General features: G+C 53.5%; 1 protein-coding gene across 12 annotated transcripts in view; it reads right to left on the reverse strand.

Moving 5' to 3' along the window:
- Window positions 1-15916, reverse strand: part of TTLL8 (tubulin tyrosine ligase like 8) — a 79197-nt gene that overhangs the window by 31645 nt on the left and 31636 nt on the right. For 10 of the 12 annotated variants that reach the window (XM_042993580.1, XM_042993574.1, XM_042993575.1 and 7 more), the window contains 4 exons: window positions 13895-14043; window positions 10982-11225; window positions 8547-8982; window positions 7463-7943 (listed from right to left, as the gene is read on the reverse strand). In XM_042993580.1, the coding sequence (XP_042849514.1) occupies window positions 7463-7943; window positions 8547-8982; window positions 10982-11225; window positions 13895-14043 (1310 nt within the window). Of the gene's footprint in view, window positions 1-5131; window positions 5703-7462; window positions 7944-8546; window positions 8983-10981; window positions 11226-13894; window positions 14044-15916 lie in introns of those variants that run through there. The other 2 variants (XR_006220316.1, XM_042993581.1) reach the window with 2 other exon arrangements.

Here is a 15916-nt window from a genome sequence, read left to right on the forward strand (position 1 = left end):
ACACCTGGGCCATATCACATCATCTTCATGGGACTGTCATAGACGTGCTGCTACCCGTGCTGTGCAACGAATAATAATGTCCTTTGTCTCTGATCTAGGAATCTCACGTCTTCTGCCAGCATCCATGAAACAGCCACAGGCCAAGTGAATCCCAGACCAGATCTGTCTTTGTGGCTCATGGCTATCCGGAGGAAGGAGAGAGGATGTAGAATCCAGAAGATGTAGGATCGTCACGTCTGGGACTTGGAGCCTGACACCGTGATTGGGACACTTTTGGAGCAGGAGGCGGTGAGCGTATCTTTTCTGTAGAAGGTAAGTGAATACTGGTGACCAAGACATTGGATTGTTGTACGTTTGGTTATTGTTCAGAACATATTCGCTCCTCTCCTCCTCCTCCTTCTTGTCGTAAGTGTCCTTCCTCGCGTACTGACTTGAGTCTGGCCGGTGCCATGTGTGCAGCTGTGATAGAAGCTTCCAGGTGCCTGCATGGTTTGGCTTGCTCTCTCACGCTGATACCACCTGCCGCGTGAAGAAGACGCCCTGGGGAGCCACGGATCCCAGGAGGAGGAGACACGTGGAGCAAATCTGAACCAACCTGCAGGCTGGAGCCCAGATCAGCGTTCCCCAGCTGAACCCAGCATTGCTGCAGCTGACCCGAAGACACGTGAAAAATAAATGCTCGCTGGATAAATGCCAGTGGGGTAGGGGAGAAAGGTGCCTTTGCTATGTAGCGTGATTCCTGCAGGAACCTCATTAAAAAACCAGGGGCGCCTGGGGGGGCTCCGTCGGTTAAGCGTCCGACTTCGGCTCAGGTCATGATCTCACGGTTTGTGGGTTCGAGCCCCACATCGGGCTCTGTGCTGACAGCTCGGAGCCTGGAGTCGCTTCGGATTCTGTGTCTCCCTCTCTCTCTGCCCCTCCCCTGCTTGCACTCTGTCTCTGTCTCTCAAAAGTAAATAAACATTAAAAAAAAAAAAAAAGATTCTCTCTCCCTCTGCCCCTCTTCCCTGCTCATGCTCTTTCTCTCAAAAAATAAAAATAAAATAAATGGAACAACAATAACAAAAGACGTTCTTTTCTTTTTTTTTTTTTTTTTTTAATTTTTTTTTTCAACGTTTTTATTTATTTTTGGGACAGAGAGAGACAGAGCATGAATGGGGGAGGGGCAGAGAGAGAGGGAGACACAGAATCGGAAACAGGCTCCAGGCTCCGAGCCATCAGCCCAGAGCCCGACGCGGGGCTCGAACTCACGGACCGCGAGATCGTGACCTGGCTGAAGTCGGACGCTTAACCGACTGCGCCACCCAGGCGCCCCTGACGTTATTTTCTTTAAGTAATTTCTACACCCAACATGGGACTCAAAACCCTGAGATGGAGAGTCACATGGGCTACAGACTGAGCTACCCAGGTGCCTTGAAGATCTTTTTAATAGATGAACCCACCAAGGGACTTGCATCTGGACTATCTAGAGAACTCCTGCAAGCCAATAGGAATAGAATAACCAAAAACATTGTCCAAATGCAAAAATGGCACTTCACCAGAGTATGTTCATATGGAACATAAATAGCAAAAGGTGCCGAACTTCATTAGTCATCAGGGAAGGCAAACCGAAGCTACGATGTGAAGCCACTGCCTGTCTACAGAATGGCCCAAATCAAAAGACAACAGCTAGTGTTGGTAGGAGCACGGAGCCACGGGAATGCCCTCACGTTGCTGTGGATGTAAACTGGCACATTCACTCTGGGAAATTCCTTAGCAGCGCCTGCCAAAGCTGAATCCGAGACTCCGCGTCCCATTGCTACGGAATGGGGTAGATGTGTGTCCTCCGAGCTGGAGAGCAGTCACAGCAGCGCTATCTGTAATCGTCTGGATCAGAAATGACGTAAATGCCGAGAAATAGTAGTGTGAATAAATTCTGGTTGAGAATGAATTTTAACTACACGTGAGAAAAAAAAAAATCCAGCCGTATGTCAAATCCAACATCAAACAAAGTTAAAAAACCAATCGATGTTATCACTACTTTAATGGTACGAAGGAGAAAAAGCTGACGATAACTCATAGGTGCAAAAAACGGTTTTGAGAAAATTCATTACATACAATACAAATTTGAAAGAAATTAGAATAATTATAAAGAATTAGAGTAATAATTGGTAAGAATTAGAAACTTCTTTAACATGCTAGAGTGTCGAATCATTTACATTTATATCCATGACTTACAAAGACCTAGGAAAAACGTCACTATCAATGAGGAAATGTTAGAAACATTCACTTTAAAATCAGGAATTCAAAAATAATACCCAATACTGTATAGGAAGTTCCAGCCAGGACAATATGACAAGACAAAGGAATTACAGACAAGGGTGGAATGGAAGGTAGGAAGCTATTTGCACGTGATATAGAATTACTTATGTAGAAAACTCAGAATATACATACGCATTTTTAGAAACCGTGAGAGAGTTTAGAAATGTGGCAGTATAGAAAATTAAAATATGAAAGGCAGTTACATCCTACATACCAGCAGCAAGCAATGAGAAAATTACACCACACGCAGCTACAACACTATCAGGGTACTAAGAATAACCCTAATGAAAGATGTACACAATCTCCATTGGGTAAGTTGTGAAACTTAAAGAAGACGTAAGTAAATGGAGACATATATCACGCTCATTGGCAGGAAGATAAGATTTCATTAATTTGTCAATTTCCCCCCAATTGATCTAGGGATTCAATGCAAATCCAATCAAAATCTCAATAGGATTTGTTGTGGAACTTGATAAAAACAATTATGATATTTATATAGAAGGGAATGAATCCAAGAAGGACCAGAACCCTTAGGAAGATGGGCAGAGAGGCAAATTGTCCCTCAGATGTGAAGACAGTACAGCCTTGGGGTGGGGGTGGGGGTGCAGATTCATCTGTGGAATAGAACAGACATTCCAGAGACAGACCCATGCATGTACAGAGTGAGATGTCAGTTCACAGTGGGAAAGAAAGGCATTTTTCAACAAATAAATGAAACAAAGTTGTTATTCCTATGGAGAAAGATAAAATTTTTCAAATAAATTTTTTTAATTAAAATTTTTTTAAATGTTTATTTATATTTGAGAGAGAGAGAGTGTGGGAGGGGTAGAAAGAGAGGGAGACACAGAATCTGAAGCAGGCTCCAGGCCCGATGCAGGGCTCAAACTCATGAGCTGTGAGATCATGACCTGAGCCGAAATCAGACGCTCAACCGACTGAGCCACCCAGGCGCCCCAAAGATAAAATTTGATTGTTACCACACCATAGTCAAACATCAACTCCAGATAGGTTAGGACTTATATGTCAAAGATAAAATTTGAAACTCTTAATAATAAACGTAGATAAATAATCTTTTAAACCTCACGGTAAGGAAAATTATCTTTTTTCTTTAAAAAAGTTTATTTATTTCTTTTGAGAGAGAGAGAGAGAGAATGAGAGTAGGGGAGGAGCAGAGAGAGAGGGAGGGAGAGAATCCCAACCAGCCATCCAGGTTCCCTAAGGAAAAGTTTCTTTCTCTTTCTTTCTTTCTTTCTTTCTTTCTTTCTTTCTTTCTTTCTTTCTTTTTTAACGTTTATTTATTTTTGAGACAGAGAGAGACAGCATGAACAGGGGAGGGTCAGAGAAAGAGGGAGACACAGAATCTGAAACAGGCTCCAGGCTCTGAGCCGTCAGCACAGAGCCTGACGTGGGGCTCGAACTCACGGACCGCGAGATCATGACCTGAGCCGAAGTTGGACGCTTAACCGACTGAGCCACCCAGGCGCCCCTGAGTTTCTTGAGACAAAAGTAGCACTGACTTTTAAAAATACATATTGATAGCTTTGGCCACATTAAAATTCACAGTTTTCATCAAAAGATACCTTTAAAACACTGAAAATGCAGTTACAAACTGGGAGAAACTGTTCACAATAGATACAACGAGCGTAACAACCCTACGGAAAAACAGGCAAAAGAGATGAACAGATATTTCCCAGAAGAGGAATCTACATAATTAACAAACGCACACTGAGATATTTAACACAACCAGTGAAATGTAAATCAAGATCGCAACAAGGCTGCTTTCTTAGGTCTATTTGGCTGGTGACAATGAGCTAGCAATCCCGCTCTGAAGCATCTACTCACAAGAAACGCTCACCTGTGCACAAGAGACACATGCAAGAATGTTCCAAGAGTCATCGATCACAACAGCGAAGCCTGGAAACGATCTAAATACACAACACAGGACCACGGAAGAATAATCGTGAGACAGTCGCACAAAGAAACGAGCTACAGTAAAGATGCAGGAGCACAGATGAATTTTAGCAAAATTTGATAATTTGGTGAACGTGTAAGCGCAATGCCCTTCTTAAAGAAGTAAAAACAGCTTAAAATGAAAAGTCTTTGAAGAATAGCTATAGATGCAACAAAAGGAGAATGGTCCCCTCAGGGGTGGTGCAGGGAGACAGGGGTGCCAGAGACGGGTGGGTGCAGATACTGTTTGGTTCTAAACATGTTTTTAAGACAATCTGAATAAGAACGGGCCATGTAAGGACAAACAACGAAACTATGCCATGAGCCAAGGATTATGACCAACCAGAGCATATGCACCTGAGATGCAGTGAATGAAGGAAGTTGTGCACAGTGCAATAAAGTAAGAAAAAGACACAAAAGGTATAATGATGGCAAGGAAAAAGAAAACTCTTCAGATGACATAACTGTGTATGTGAGAAATAATAATAATCTTCAGATTATTCAGAAGAAATAAAATTATTCCGAGAAATAAACATAATCTTCAGCTATATTAACAGAATTGATAGAAATGTTAGCCAGATGGCTGGATTAAAAAGAAATCAGTTCATAAAAATCAATCCCATTTCTATCAACCAGCCACAATCTGTAGAAAAAACACAAAGTTTAATAGTACTTACCCTAGAATAAAAAATAAAAACACATATAAGACTAAATCTAACTTTAAAAAAGTGCAAACAGGGGCGCCTGGGTGGCTCAGTCGGTTGAGCGTCCGACTTCGGCTCAGGTCACGATCTCGCGGTCTGTGAGTTCGAGCCTCGCGTCGGGCTCTGTGCTGACAGCTCGGATCTGGAGCCTGCTTCCGATTCTGTGTCTCCCTCTCTCTCTGCCCCTCTCCCACTCACATCTGTCTCTCAAAAATAAGTAAAATGTAAAAATCCTTGAAACATGTTTGTAAAACTCTTTTTGGTGAGTCTTGACAAGCTGGCTCTGTAACTGGTATGGAAGTAAAGGGGTCAAGAGTCCAGAAGAGCGGAGTCATTTCTGAGGAAGAAAAACAAGATCGTGGGACTTGCCTGACCAGCCCAGCGACGCCCTAGTGGGCTGCAGTGACGAGGACATTGAGGCACCGGCCCAGGGCAGACGGACAGACCGACGGAGCTCACCAGAAAGTCCAGGGACACCGTCCGTGACAGCAGCAAGCTGCAGGTAGGTGGGGAGGGCCTTTCCACGGTGGGGAGCCCCGTAAAACTGCGATCAAACCCATCTCACGCCACACGCCAAATCAACTCCAGGAGCATCAAAGACCGAAACGCACGAGCAAGCGGCACTTACAGAAGAAGCCGCCACTGGAGCCTGTCTTCACGAGCTCAGGGTAAGGGTACCAGCCACAAAAATCACCAACCGTAGAGGAAAAGGTTGACCAGCTTGGGTTTATCAAAATCAAGGTGGTTCTGCATGTCATAAGGAAGCAAAAAGACAAATCACAAAGTGGGGACAGTATTTGCAACAGTCAACGGAAAAGGAGAATCCAGAATAGACGTCACCCCTCCAAGTCGAGAAGAAAGAGACCCTTCCGGAAGAAGAGCCTACGGACAGTTGGACGGAAGGCTCAGGTGGGTACTTCTCAGGAGGGGAAACACACGTCTGAAAATGGGCCATCTGACTGGTAAGCAGCAAAATGCAAATGAGCGCCATCGCGCTGTCTCCAGAGGCGAACACGAAGACGCGTGCTCACACCAAGTGCCGGCAGCAGCAGGAGGCACGGCCCCGGTGTGAATGCAGTCAGAGTGCAGCCCCTTTGGCCGTGCTCATAAGGCCCGGTGTACCGGGTTCAAGACCCCCTCCCCGTGAGGTCACGTCCACTCGGAACCTGTGAATCTGCCATTGTTTAGAAACAGCCTTTGCAGATGTCATCAGGTTAAGATGTCACCCTGGAGGGAGGGGGTGGGCCCCAATCCAACAGCAGTGTCCTTACAAGAGCGAACTCTGGACACAGAGACACAGAGAAAGAACACCACGTCAGGACGGGGCGCAGCCCGGAGTGGCCCAAGGACAAGCCAAGGAGCCCCAACATCACGAGCAGCCAGCAGGAGCTGGACGAGACAAGGAGGGATTCTTCCCTACAGCCTTGAGAGCACGGCCCTGCGAACACCTTGACTCCAGACTTCAGGCTCCAGGACGTTCACAGAACACCTTTCTGCCATTAAGCCAGCCGTCGGCAGTGCGGTGTCACCGCAGCTAAGTTGAGGCTGTGTGCACCCCTCAACGCTACGCTTCTAGAAAGATGCCTGTGGAAAGGTGCACGCTGTGTTTTTTGGTAACAGCAAACAACCCGGAAAGAGGCGAGATGCTGAGCGGGAGGGCCGAGCGGCCTCAGTGGCAGACTGGACATGAGGTGAGGAGAGTGGGCGGGACTGGGGGTGTCCTCCCGCCTGAGGCCGGCCAGCGCTGAGGACAACCCGTGCCTTCGCCCCACAGACACTTACTGGGCACTGCCCGTGGGCCCCCGCACAGCCCCAGCTGCTGGGGTGAGCGGTGAAGACAGCAGAAGATCGCTGCCATCGGGGACCTGCACTCCAGGGGAGAGAGCCAGCCGGCAGACGGACGGACGGCAAGGACGCTCTGGTGCCAGGGAGGGAGGGGTGGGGAGAAAGGGAGGGAGGTGTGGGGAGAGAGACAGACAGAGACCCAGGCGGGTGGAGGGAACAGCAGGTGTGTTTCAGGAGGAGCTGAACCAGGCAGGGGTGTGGCAGCCGCCGGGCTCCCGCCTTTTCCTCACGCATACCTTCCGGCCACTCTGGGGAAGGGCGCTGAGGTACAGACCCGGCAGGGCCACCCCCAGAGACTCGGGGCTGCCCCACACCTGTCTTGTGCCCTGAGCCCGGGCCCAGGACAGGCTGGCAGCCCACGCAGGGTCAGCTCCGTCGGGAACCTCGGAAAACTGAATGCGGGAGCCCAGTGGCCCGCTGGCGCCCGGCCTGCCCCGATGCGCACCACACCGCACACAGAGCGACACAGAGGCCACCCACTCGCTCCTGTGAGGGGCCCCGGGAACTGCTGCTGCGGGGACCCCGCGACCCCAACAGCCCGGCCAGTCCCAGGCCCGGGCCGGTGCCCCCACGGCACACGCTCCCCGCCCCCGCCTCGCCCTGGAGGCCACGGAGCAGGCCACCCCGAGCAGCCCGCGGTGTCAGCGCCCCCGCAGCGCTACCTGGTGGCGTGAGCGGCTGAAACAGGGCGCCCTCCGGTGTCTTCACGCTCGGGAGCATGGCCGGCCGAGCCCGCGCGCTGACCGTGTCGGCCCCCGAGCGTCTGTCGGACTCGGCTTTGGGAAGGCGGATTTTCGGGGCCTGACCGTCCGCGAGTTGAAAATCACGAGTGGGGACCGCTGACTTCCTGGCGGACTGCGCCTCGCAGCGTCTCTCGGCCGGCCTCTTGAGGGGCGCGGGCAGGGTGCAAGCAAGCGCCTGTGCGTCGTCCGGCCTCAAGTCCCCGCGCACAGCCGTCGGGGGGCGGCCCGGAGCCGGGCCTGGCACGGCCGAGGGGGACCGCACCTTCAGCGGCTGAGGGTCCAGGAGCGCGGATGGACAGTTAGCGCTGGAAATGGGCGGCATCTGCTTCCTGGCTCTGCGCACACCAACGCCTTCCACACACAGGTCGGACCCGTGGAAGGGCGGAGGCTCCACAGCAGGCTGGGAGGAGGAGGGCCGCGTTGGGGGTGCGGCTGGCCCTGCCCAGAGACCCGTGCTCCCCTCTCCCGCACCTGCTGGCCGGCCCGCTGGCTGGAGAAGCGCGGGCCGCGCTTCTCTGTGGCTGGGCTGCCCACCAGCCCCCCTCCCCCCGCCCGCCCCCTGCTCCGAGGAGGCTGGGACACGGGGTCCTCCCCAGGCAGCCAGAGGGCCCGGCAAAGTGAACACCCAGCCCGGTGGCCTGGCCGGCAGGAAGACTCCCAGCAGGGAGTGGGTGTCGGAAAGACCCCTGAAGGAGGACTCGGTTTTCATCAGGGGGGAGGAGGGGGGACACCGCAGGCCTGGAAAGGAACAGCCTAGTATTCGGAGTCTGGACACCATGGACCTCCCACGAGTCCAGGCAGGGGGCCTCCCTGTGGTGGCCACAGAGCGGGGGGATGGCTGCGGAGGAGCGGAGCAAAGGTGGCTGGAGCCGGGGGAGTCTCCCCTGGGGGTGGGGGGCGTCCGGAGTCACTGCCCAGTTTGCCTGAAGTGGCTGCAGCCACGGAGGGACAGGCAGCAGCAGGTGCGACCGCACCCCCCCCCCCCGGTCCCGCCCCCACTCACCTGTCTCCACAGCAACTCAAAGTTGCCGACGTCGCAGTTGCGGTCAACCTTGCGACCCACCACCACCTTGATGGTGTCCTCCTGCACCTGGGCGCACAGCTGTGCCGTGACGGGCGTGGACGCGTGCATGGTGGGGCTGGAGTTGATCTCGATCAGCCAGGGCTGGAAGTCGCGGCCCAGGATGAAGTCGGCCCCGTACAGCTCGAAGCTGTTCTTGCGTGGCTCCACGTGGTCCTGCACCACCCTCATGGTGTTGGCGACGGCCCGCTTCATGGCCGGGTAGATGACGCTGGCCCACACGGCCCCGCGTCCCCTCTTCTGCAGGTACTCCTGGAACCTGGTGCTGGTCCACATGTTGTGGTAGGGCAGCAGGGGGCTGCGTTCCTCGTCGTTCTTCAGGTGCTTCTGGATGGAGTTGTTGCACAGGTGGATGGCGCTGCGAGCCAGGGCCGCGGTCAGGCCGTGGCCCCGGGGACTCTGGACCTGAGACCCGGACCCTGCCACCCAGGCCCCCAAAACCCTTATGCCCCACCGACCCTGACGCCCGCGCAGACACCTCCCCCCACGGGCCCCCACGCCACCGCCAACCCCCCCTCCGGGACTCAGCTCTCGTGGCCCCGCCCCCTGGCTCAGGGCGGCTGCAGGAGGGGCTCAGAGAGCTCCCAGAGCCTCAGTTTCCCCATCTGCACCTGGCAATGGACATGGGGCCCTTGAAAAGCTGGTCGGGTGAGACAAAGTGAGAAAGCGTCTCTGTAAAAGTTTCTCGCCTCGTTGCAAACAGGTTTTGAAACAGATACCCTGGCCTAGATGAACCATCTGGATCTGGATGGTGAAGCCTGTCCTGTGACCCCGGATAGGTCGTACTTCCATGGGACAGACAGAAGAAACAAGATATAGGCACACGGAAGGGTCTAGCAACCCGAAAACAGTGGAGTTTGGGTGGTGGGCCGACCCACAGTGCCAACGCTGATTTTTGCCGCCATGTCCCAGGCTGGGCGATGCCCTGTCAGAACGACTTTGGGGAATCTCCTTCTGCCTGGGGCGAGGGCTATGGTCCCAGATGGAGAAATGGGGCTCAGAGAGGGCAAGAGTTCTGCCAGGCACTCCCTCAGGGCTCGGTGGGGCCAGGTGGCCTCGGGCGGGAGGGCTGGAAGGGCCTCCGTGGGCCTCTCGCTGCCCAGGAGGCTCTTGTGCACAGTGAGCTCAACTTGCCTGTGCAGGAGCCCCTGGCCCAGCAGAGACAAACTCGCTCCGTGAGCGGCCAGCCGGAACCTCCACTCCCCACAGCCCCTAGCCTGGGGGCCCCGTTTAGTAGCTGAACAGCGGTCAGTCCTCCCAATTCTCGACGGCTCCCCTGTAAAGCCCCCGGTCGGGACGCCTAGGCACTCAGCCCCACACACCCGACGGGGTCACAAAGCAGAACAGGGAACCCTTGGTTTGGACAGAGTCCATGGAAATTCTCCGCCTTGAGGATAGCGTGTTCCTGAGGCTTTGCCAAGAGGCCCTGACCATCCCTGACACACACACATCCTGCCCGCTTGGAGATCCGGCGAGTGTGGGGTCACCGACCCCTGGCACCCCATTCCTGGATGTCGGAGCCTCTGCCCAGCACCTCTATGTGACACCCTCCCCAGCACCCTGCCCCCGGGGGCCTTGGCATCTGAGGTGCTGCTCACACTGTTCTGGCCTTTTCTGGCTCAGGTGCTCCCACTCGCCTGGCACGGCCGGGGGCCTCAGAGGACCCCTCAGGCATTGTCACATCCCACAGGCTGCCCCGTCAGGGGCTGCACCCCTACCTCCCCCGCAGCTCCAGCAAGCCCCCCTACCCATCTGCAGGACCCCCCACCCCCCACCCCAGGGCTTCTGGGACTCACAAAGAGGAGGCACGGCAGGGACTACTGAAGGGGCTTGAGGGGCTGGCACAAGCACACGTGCCCTGGGAACCTCCAAAAGTGCCCCGGCCTGCGTGTCGGGCAGATCCAGAGAGAGAAGGCAAGCGAGGCGGCAGGGTATGCACACCCAGATGGCCAGCTGGGGGTGTGCGTGGGAACACGGCCGGCCACCCAGCCCTCCTAGCAGAGGGTGCAGCCACCGCCACGAGGGTGGCTCTGGACCCGCTGTGGAGACGCCATGCCCAGGCCGGCTGGCACCTCTCGGGCACACGGCAATGGTGCTTTTAGGATTTTCTGGAGAAGACACCCACATCACGGGGGTGCAGAGCACTGGCTCTGAAGGACAGTCGGCCTGGGCCTGCCCCTTGGGGATGGAGATCACTTCACCTACCCGAGCCTCGGTTTCCTCAGTGGTGCCTCAGGTGGTGACGGGTGCCGGCAAACGTGGCCTGGCGCCCCGCCCATCTCCCGCGGGTGTTGGCGGGAGCGCACCGCGCACCCCTTGCGCCCCACGCGCCCCCTTGGGCTAACGCTCCGACTGACCTGTCCAGGTTGTCCAGGGAGAAGCGCTGTGTTGAAAACCGCAGGTAGCTTTCCTTGTAGAACCAGATGGTCAGGGGGTTCCAGTCGGTGACCAGGAACCACTGCCTGATGTCAAACTTGGTGTCGTAGATGAGCAGCGGCGTCTCGATGTACTTCTGCACCACCCACTTGTTATCCTTGGCGGACGGGTGGTCTGTGGTCACCAGCTGCAAGATGTCTTCCACTCGGTTCATGCACACTATGTCTGCAAGAGGTCCACGCTCAGCCCGGGGGCACGGCACACGCGGTCGCGGTTCAGCCCCGAGACCCAAGACGGCTTTGATCCGGGACCAGGAGACAGCACAGCTGGGCCGCCAGGCAGGCTCTGTCCTCACGCGGAGGCCACAACCAGAGCATCCCCCGCGCTCTCCCAGCAGGGGGCCAGCCCAACAGAGGACACAAGACTCAACGGAGGACACAAGAGTGGGGAGGGGCAGGGATGGGGACAGAGGCACTTTTATTTTTATTTTTTTTATCACAGTGACAAAGATAATCTGTCACCATTTGTTGTCTTTTTATTTGAAAGAGAGAGAAAGCAAGTGAGTGGGGGAAGTGGAGAAAGAGACAGAGACAGAGACAGAGAGACAGAGAGAGAGAGAGAATCCCAAGCAGGCTCCACGCTCTACAGTGGGAGGAAGGTCGGGCCTGATGGACTGGAGGGAGCAGACAGGTGCTAGTGGCAAGAGGATCAGGCTCAGGATAGAGCCCGAGGAGGAGCCCCTGGGCCAGCCCGGAGGGGAGGGGCCAGCCCGGAGGGGAGGGGCCAGCCTGGAGGGGAGGAGCCCCTGGGCCAGCCTGGAGGGGAGGGGCCAGCCTGGAGGGGAGGGGCCCTTGGGCCAGCTTGGAGGGGAGGGGCCAGCCCGGAGGGGAGGGCCCAGCCTGGAGGGGAGGAGCCCCTGGGCCAGCCTGGAGGGGAGGGGCCAGCCTGGGGGGAGGAGCCCTTGGGCCAGCCTGGAGGGGAGGGGCCAGCCCGGAGGGGAGGGGCCAGCCTGGAGGGGAGGAGCCCCTGGGCCAGCCTGGAGGGGAGGGGCCAGCCTGGAGGGGAGGAGCCCCTGGCCAGCTTGGAGGGGAGGGGCCAGCCCGGAGGGGAGGGGCCAGCCTAGAGGGGAGGAGCCCCTGGGCCAGCCTGGAGGGGAGGGGCCAGCCTGGAGGGGAGGAGCCCTTGGGCCAGCTTGGAGGGGAGGGGCCAGCCCGGAGGGGAGGGGCCAGCCCGGAGGGGAGGGGCCAGCCTGGAGGGGAGGGGCCAGCCTGGAGGGGAGGGGCCCTTGGGCCAGCTTGGAGGAGAGGGGCCAGCCCGGAGGGGAGGAGCCCTTGGGCCAGCCTGGAGGGGAGGGGCCAACCCGGAGGGGAGGAGCCCGTGGGCCAGCCTGGAGGAGAGGGGCCAGCCCGGAAGGGAGGGGCCAGCCCGGAGGGGAGGAGCCCTTGGGCCAGCCTGGAGGGGAGGGGCCAACCCGGAGGGGAGGAGCCCGTGGGCCAGCCTGGAGGAGAGGGGCCAGCCCGGAAGGGAGGGGCCAGCACGGAGGGGAGGAGCCTTTGGGCCAGCCTGGAGGAGAGGAGTCCCTAGGCCAGCCTGGAGGGGAGGGGCCAGCCCGGAGGGGAGGGGCCAGCGCGGAGGGGAGGAGCCCTTGGGCCAGCCTGGAGGGGAGGGGCCATCCCGGAGGGGAGGGCCCAGCCTGGAGGGGAGGAGGCCCTCCGGGAGAGTGGGCGCAGGCCCAGAGGTGCAGGACCAAATGCAGTAGCATCACAAATTAATGAAACTTTTTAAGTCTCATAAAAATTAACCACTTATGAATTTGAAACAACAAAACTCAAGGGGAAAATGAAATATCCAAACAAAAAAGGGAAGTCTACTTAGACACTCAGGAGAGTGAGAACACCCTACAACACTAACAAGATGGGGGTTGCAGCGAGCACCATCTTTGGAGGAAATTTCATAGACTTAAGGCTTTTATTGTACAAGAAAGACTGGAAATAAATAGGCGTAGCATTAAAGTCAGAGCCAAGGGGGTAAAAAATCCCTCACAGGAAATTGGAAAACTGCAACCTAAGGTTGGTTCTCTGCAAGCACAATTAATATTTAAAAACCTTGAAAATCTGTTTTTAAAAAAGAACACACAGTATTCACCATTAGGAATAAAGAGAACACAGTCATAGCTACAACACAAAATGAGGTGCAAAACCTGAGCCCATCGGACAAAAACCACAGACAAAAGTTACAGGCGTTAAGGACGTGTCTCCAACAGAGACGGGTGCTCACAGGTGAGTTTTAAAAAATAACCAAGTGACAGGAGTTCCACTGTTGTTTGACATGGAAGTCCTCAAGCTGTCCTAGCAGCTGGCACATTGGGAGAGGTGATATAAAAAAAGAAACTCCAGCTCAGTTTAACTTCGGAACATCCTAGTTAATGCGCAAAGCTCGGAACCCAGGCGTGAAGACCAGTGTCATGGAGCCGTCTGCCCTGCTTCGAGCCTGCAGCGGCACACCTGCGCACCTGCGCACCTGCACCTGAGCACCTGTGCACCTGCACACCTGCACCTGAGCACTTGCCCTGTGCACCTTCACCGTGCACCTGAGCACCCGCACCTGCGTGCTCGTACCTGAGCACCTGTGCACCTGCACACCTGCACCATGCACCTGTGCACTTGTGCACCTGCACCTGAACACTTGGCCTGTGCACCTGCACCTGCGCCCTGAGCACCTGCACCCGTGAACCTGCATCTGTGCACCTGCACACTTGTACCTGAGCACCTGTGCACCTGCACACCTGCACCATGCACCTGCACCCCTGAGCACCTTCACCCGCACACCTGCACCTGGCGCACCGTGTTCTGGGGGCGGCAGTTGGCCGCTCGCGGCCCCCAGCCTCCACTCACCTCGGCCGCGGGACTTGGCTGCGGGCTTGATGATCCAGATGTTCCGAAGCCCGTCGATCTCCGTCTGAGGGTTCACAGACGTGATTTTGTTCAGCAGGGCCTGGCACTGCGAAAAGTGATTTCTCGAATTGGAGATGAAAGCACCACCGCTACAAGGCAAGATCCAGAGAGTCCGTGAGGTTCGTGAGACCTCTGTCACGTATGCATGTGGTCAGCATATTCCTCCACTTTGTGACATGTCTGTCCATTCTCTTTGCAGTGTTTCTTGATAAACAGCATTTTTCGTGTCAACAAAATGCAATTTATCAACTTTCTCTATTACGATTAGTGCTCTTGGTGAACTATTTAAGAAACCTTTGCTTCCTTGTGGTCATGAAAATATACTCCAATGTTTTTTTTTTTAACTTTCACATATCACATGATACATCTCAAATTAATCTTTGCGTATTTATGAGACAGGACTCAAGATACACTTTTTTTGTTTGTAAGGATGCTCATTGCTCCAGTGCCATTTGGTGGAAGGACTGACTCTTCCTTGTGGATCTGCAGGTGGCACCTTGATCTTAAGTGACCATGTGCACGAGGATCTGCTTCCAGACTCTGTTCAGTTACACTGGTCTGTTAGTGCAGGCAGCCCAATGCCACCCTGTCGTGATTACTGTAGATTTATAGTAAGTCTTGAAATATGGGTAGAAGTCCTCTAATTTTGTTTTTCTTGATCAAGGTTTTCTGGCTTTTCTTAAATCATTTATATTTCCAAATAAATTTCGGAATCAGTTTGTCAATTCCTTCTACCTCAGCCCTCAAGGAAAATCCCTGCATAGATTTTGACTAGGATTACACTGAATCCACAGATTGGAAAATCTATAGTTTGGGAAGAAAACAATCTCTATACCACTGAGTTTTCTAATTCGCAAACATGGTTTTATACACACACACACACACACACACACACACACACACACTTGTTAGGACATTAATTTCTCTGTTTAATTTTATAATGTGTTTAGGGTCTTCAATATATTTTATTATATTTTTTCTGGATATTTGCTGTTATTGTAGGTTGTATTTTAAAATCCCATTTCATGGTTGTTGTTTATGCATACAAACGCAATGGAATTCTGTATATTGACTTGGCAAAACTCACATAATTATGAACTTTCTGCGTGAGTTTTAAATTTTTCTATGCACATAATCAGGTCATCAGTATTTGCTTCTTTCTGATCTTAAGCCTCTTATTTCTTTTTTCTGTACTAAACAGAAACATTATTTAAACTAAACAGACCAGCCAATACTGAGGAGTCGTGATAGTGGACATCTCATTCTGATTTCCAGGGACACTTTCATTTAAGTGTGCTAACAATTTCATTATGAAAGATATTAACTTCAGGATTTTTGTAGATAACCTTGTCAAGTTAAGGAAGTTTCTTTCTTTTTCCAGTTTGTTAAAAAAACAAGGTATTTCACAGGTATTGAATTTCATCAATGTTTTGCATCTATGGGAATTATTATATGGTTTTCTTCTTCTGTAAATGTAATAAAATCTACCAATTGACTTTTTTCAAAAATTTTTCATTATGGAAAAATACATATAAAATTTACCATCTTAACCATTTTTTTTTTAATTTTTTTTTCAACGTTTTTTTATTTATTTTTGGGACAGAGAGAGACAGAGCATGAACGGGGGAGGGGCAGAGAGAGAGGGAGACACAGAATCGGAAACAGGCTCCAGGCTCCGAGCCATCAGCCCAGAGCCTGACGCGGGGCTCGAACTCACGGACCGCGAGATCGTGACCTGGCTGAAGTCGGACGCTTAACCGACTGCGCCACCCAGGCGCCCCCCATCTTAACCATTTTAAGGGTACAGTTCAATAGTATTAAGAATATGTATGTTGTTGCGCAATCATCACCCCCATGCGTCTCCAGGAGTCTTCTGTCTTCCCAAACTGAAACTGTGTCCCCATTAAATACTCACTCCCGGTCTCCCTCCCCGAGACCCCAGTAACCACCATCTACCTTCTG

This window comes from Panthera tigris, chromosome B4, assembly GCF_018350195.1.
Source record: "Panthera tigris isolate Pti1 chromosome B4, P.tigris_Pti1_mat1.1, whole genome shotgun sequence".
NCBI lineage: Eukaryota > Metazoa > Chordata > Mammalia > Carnivora > Felidae > Panthera > Panthera tigris.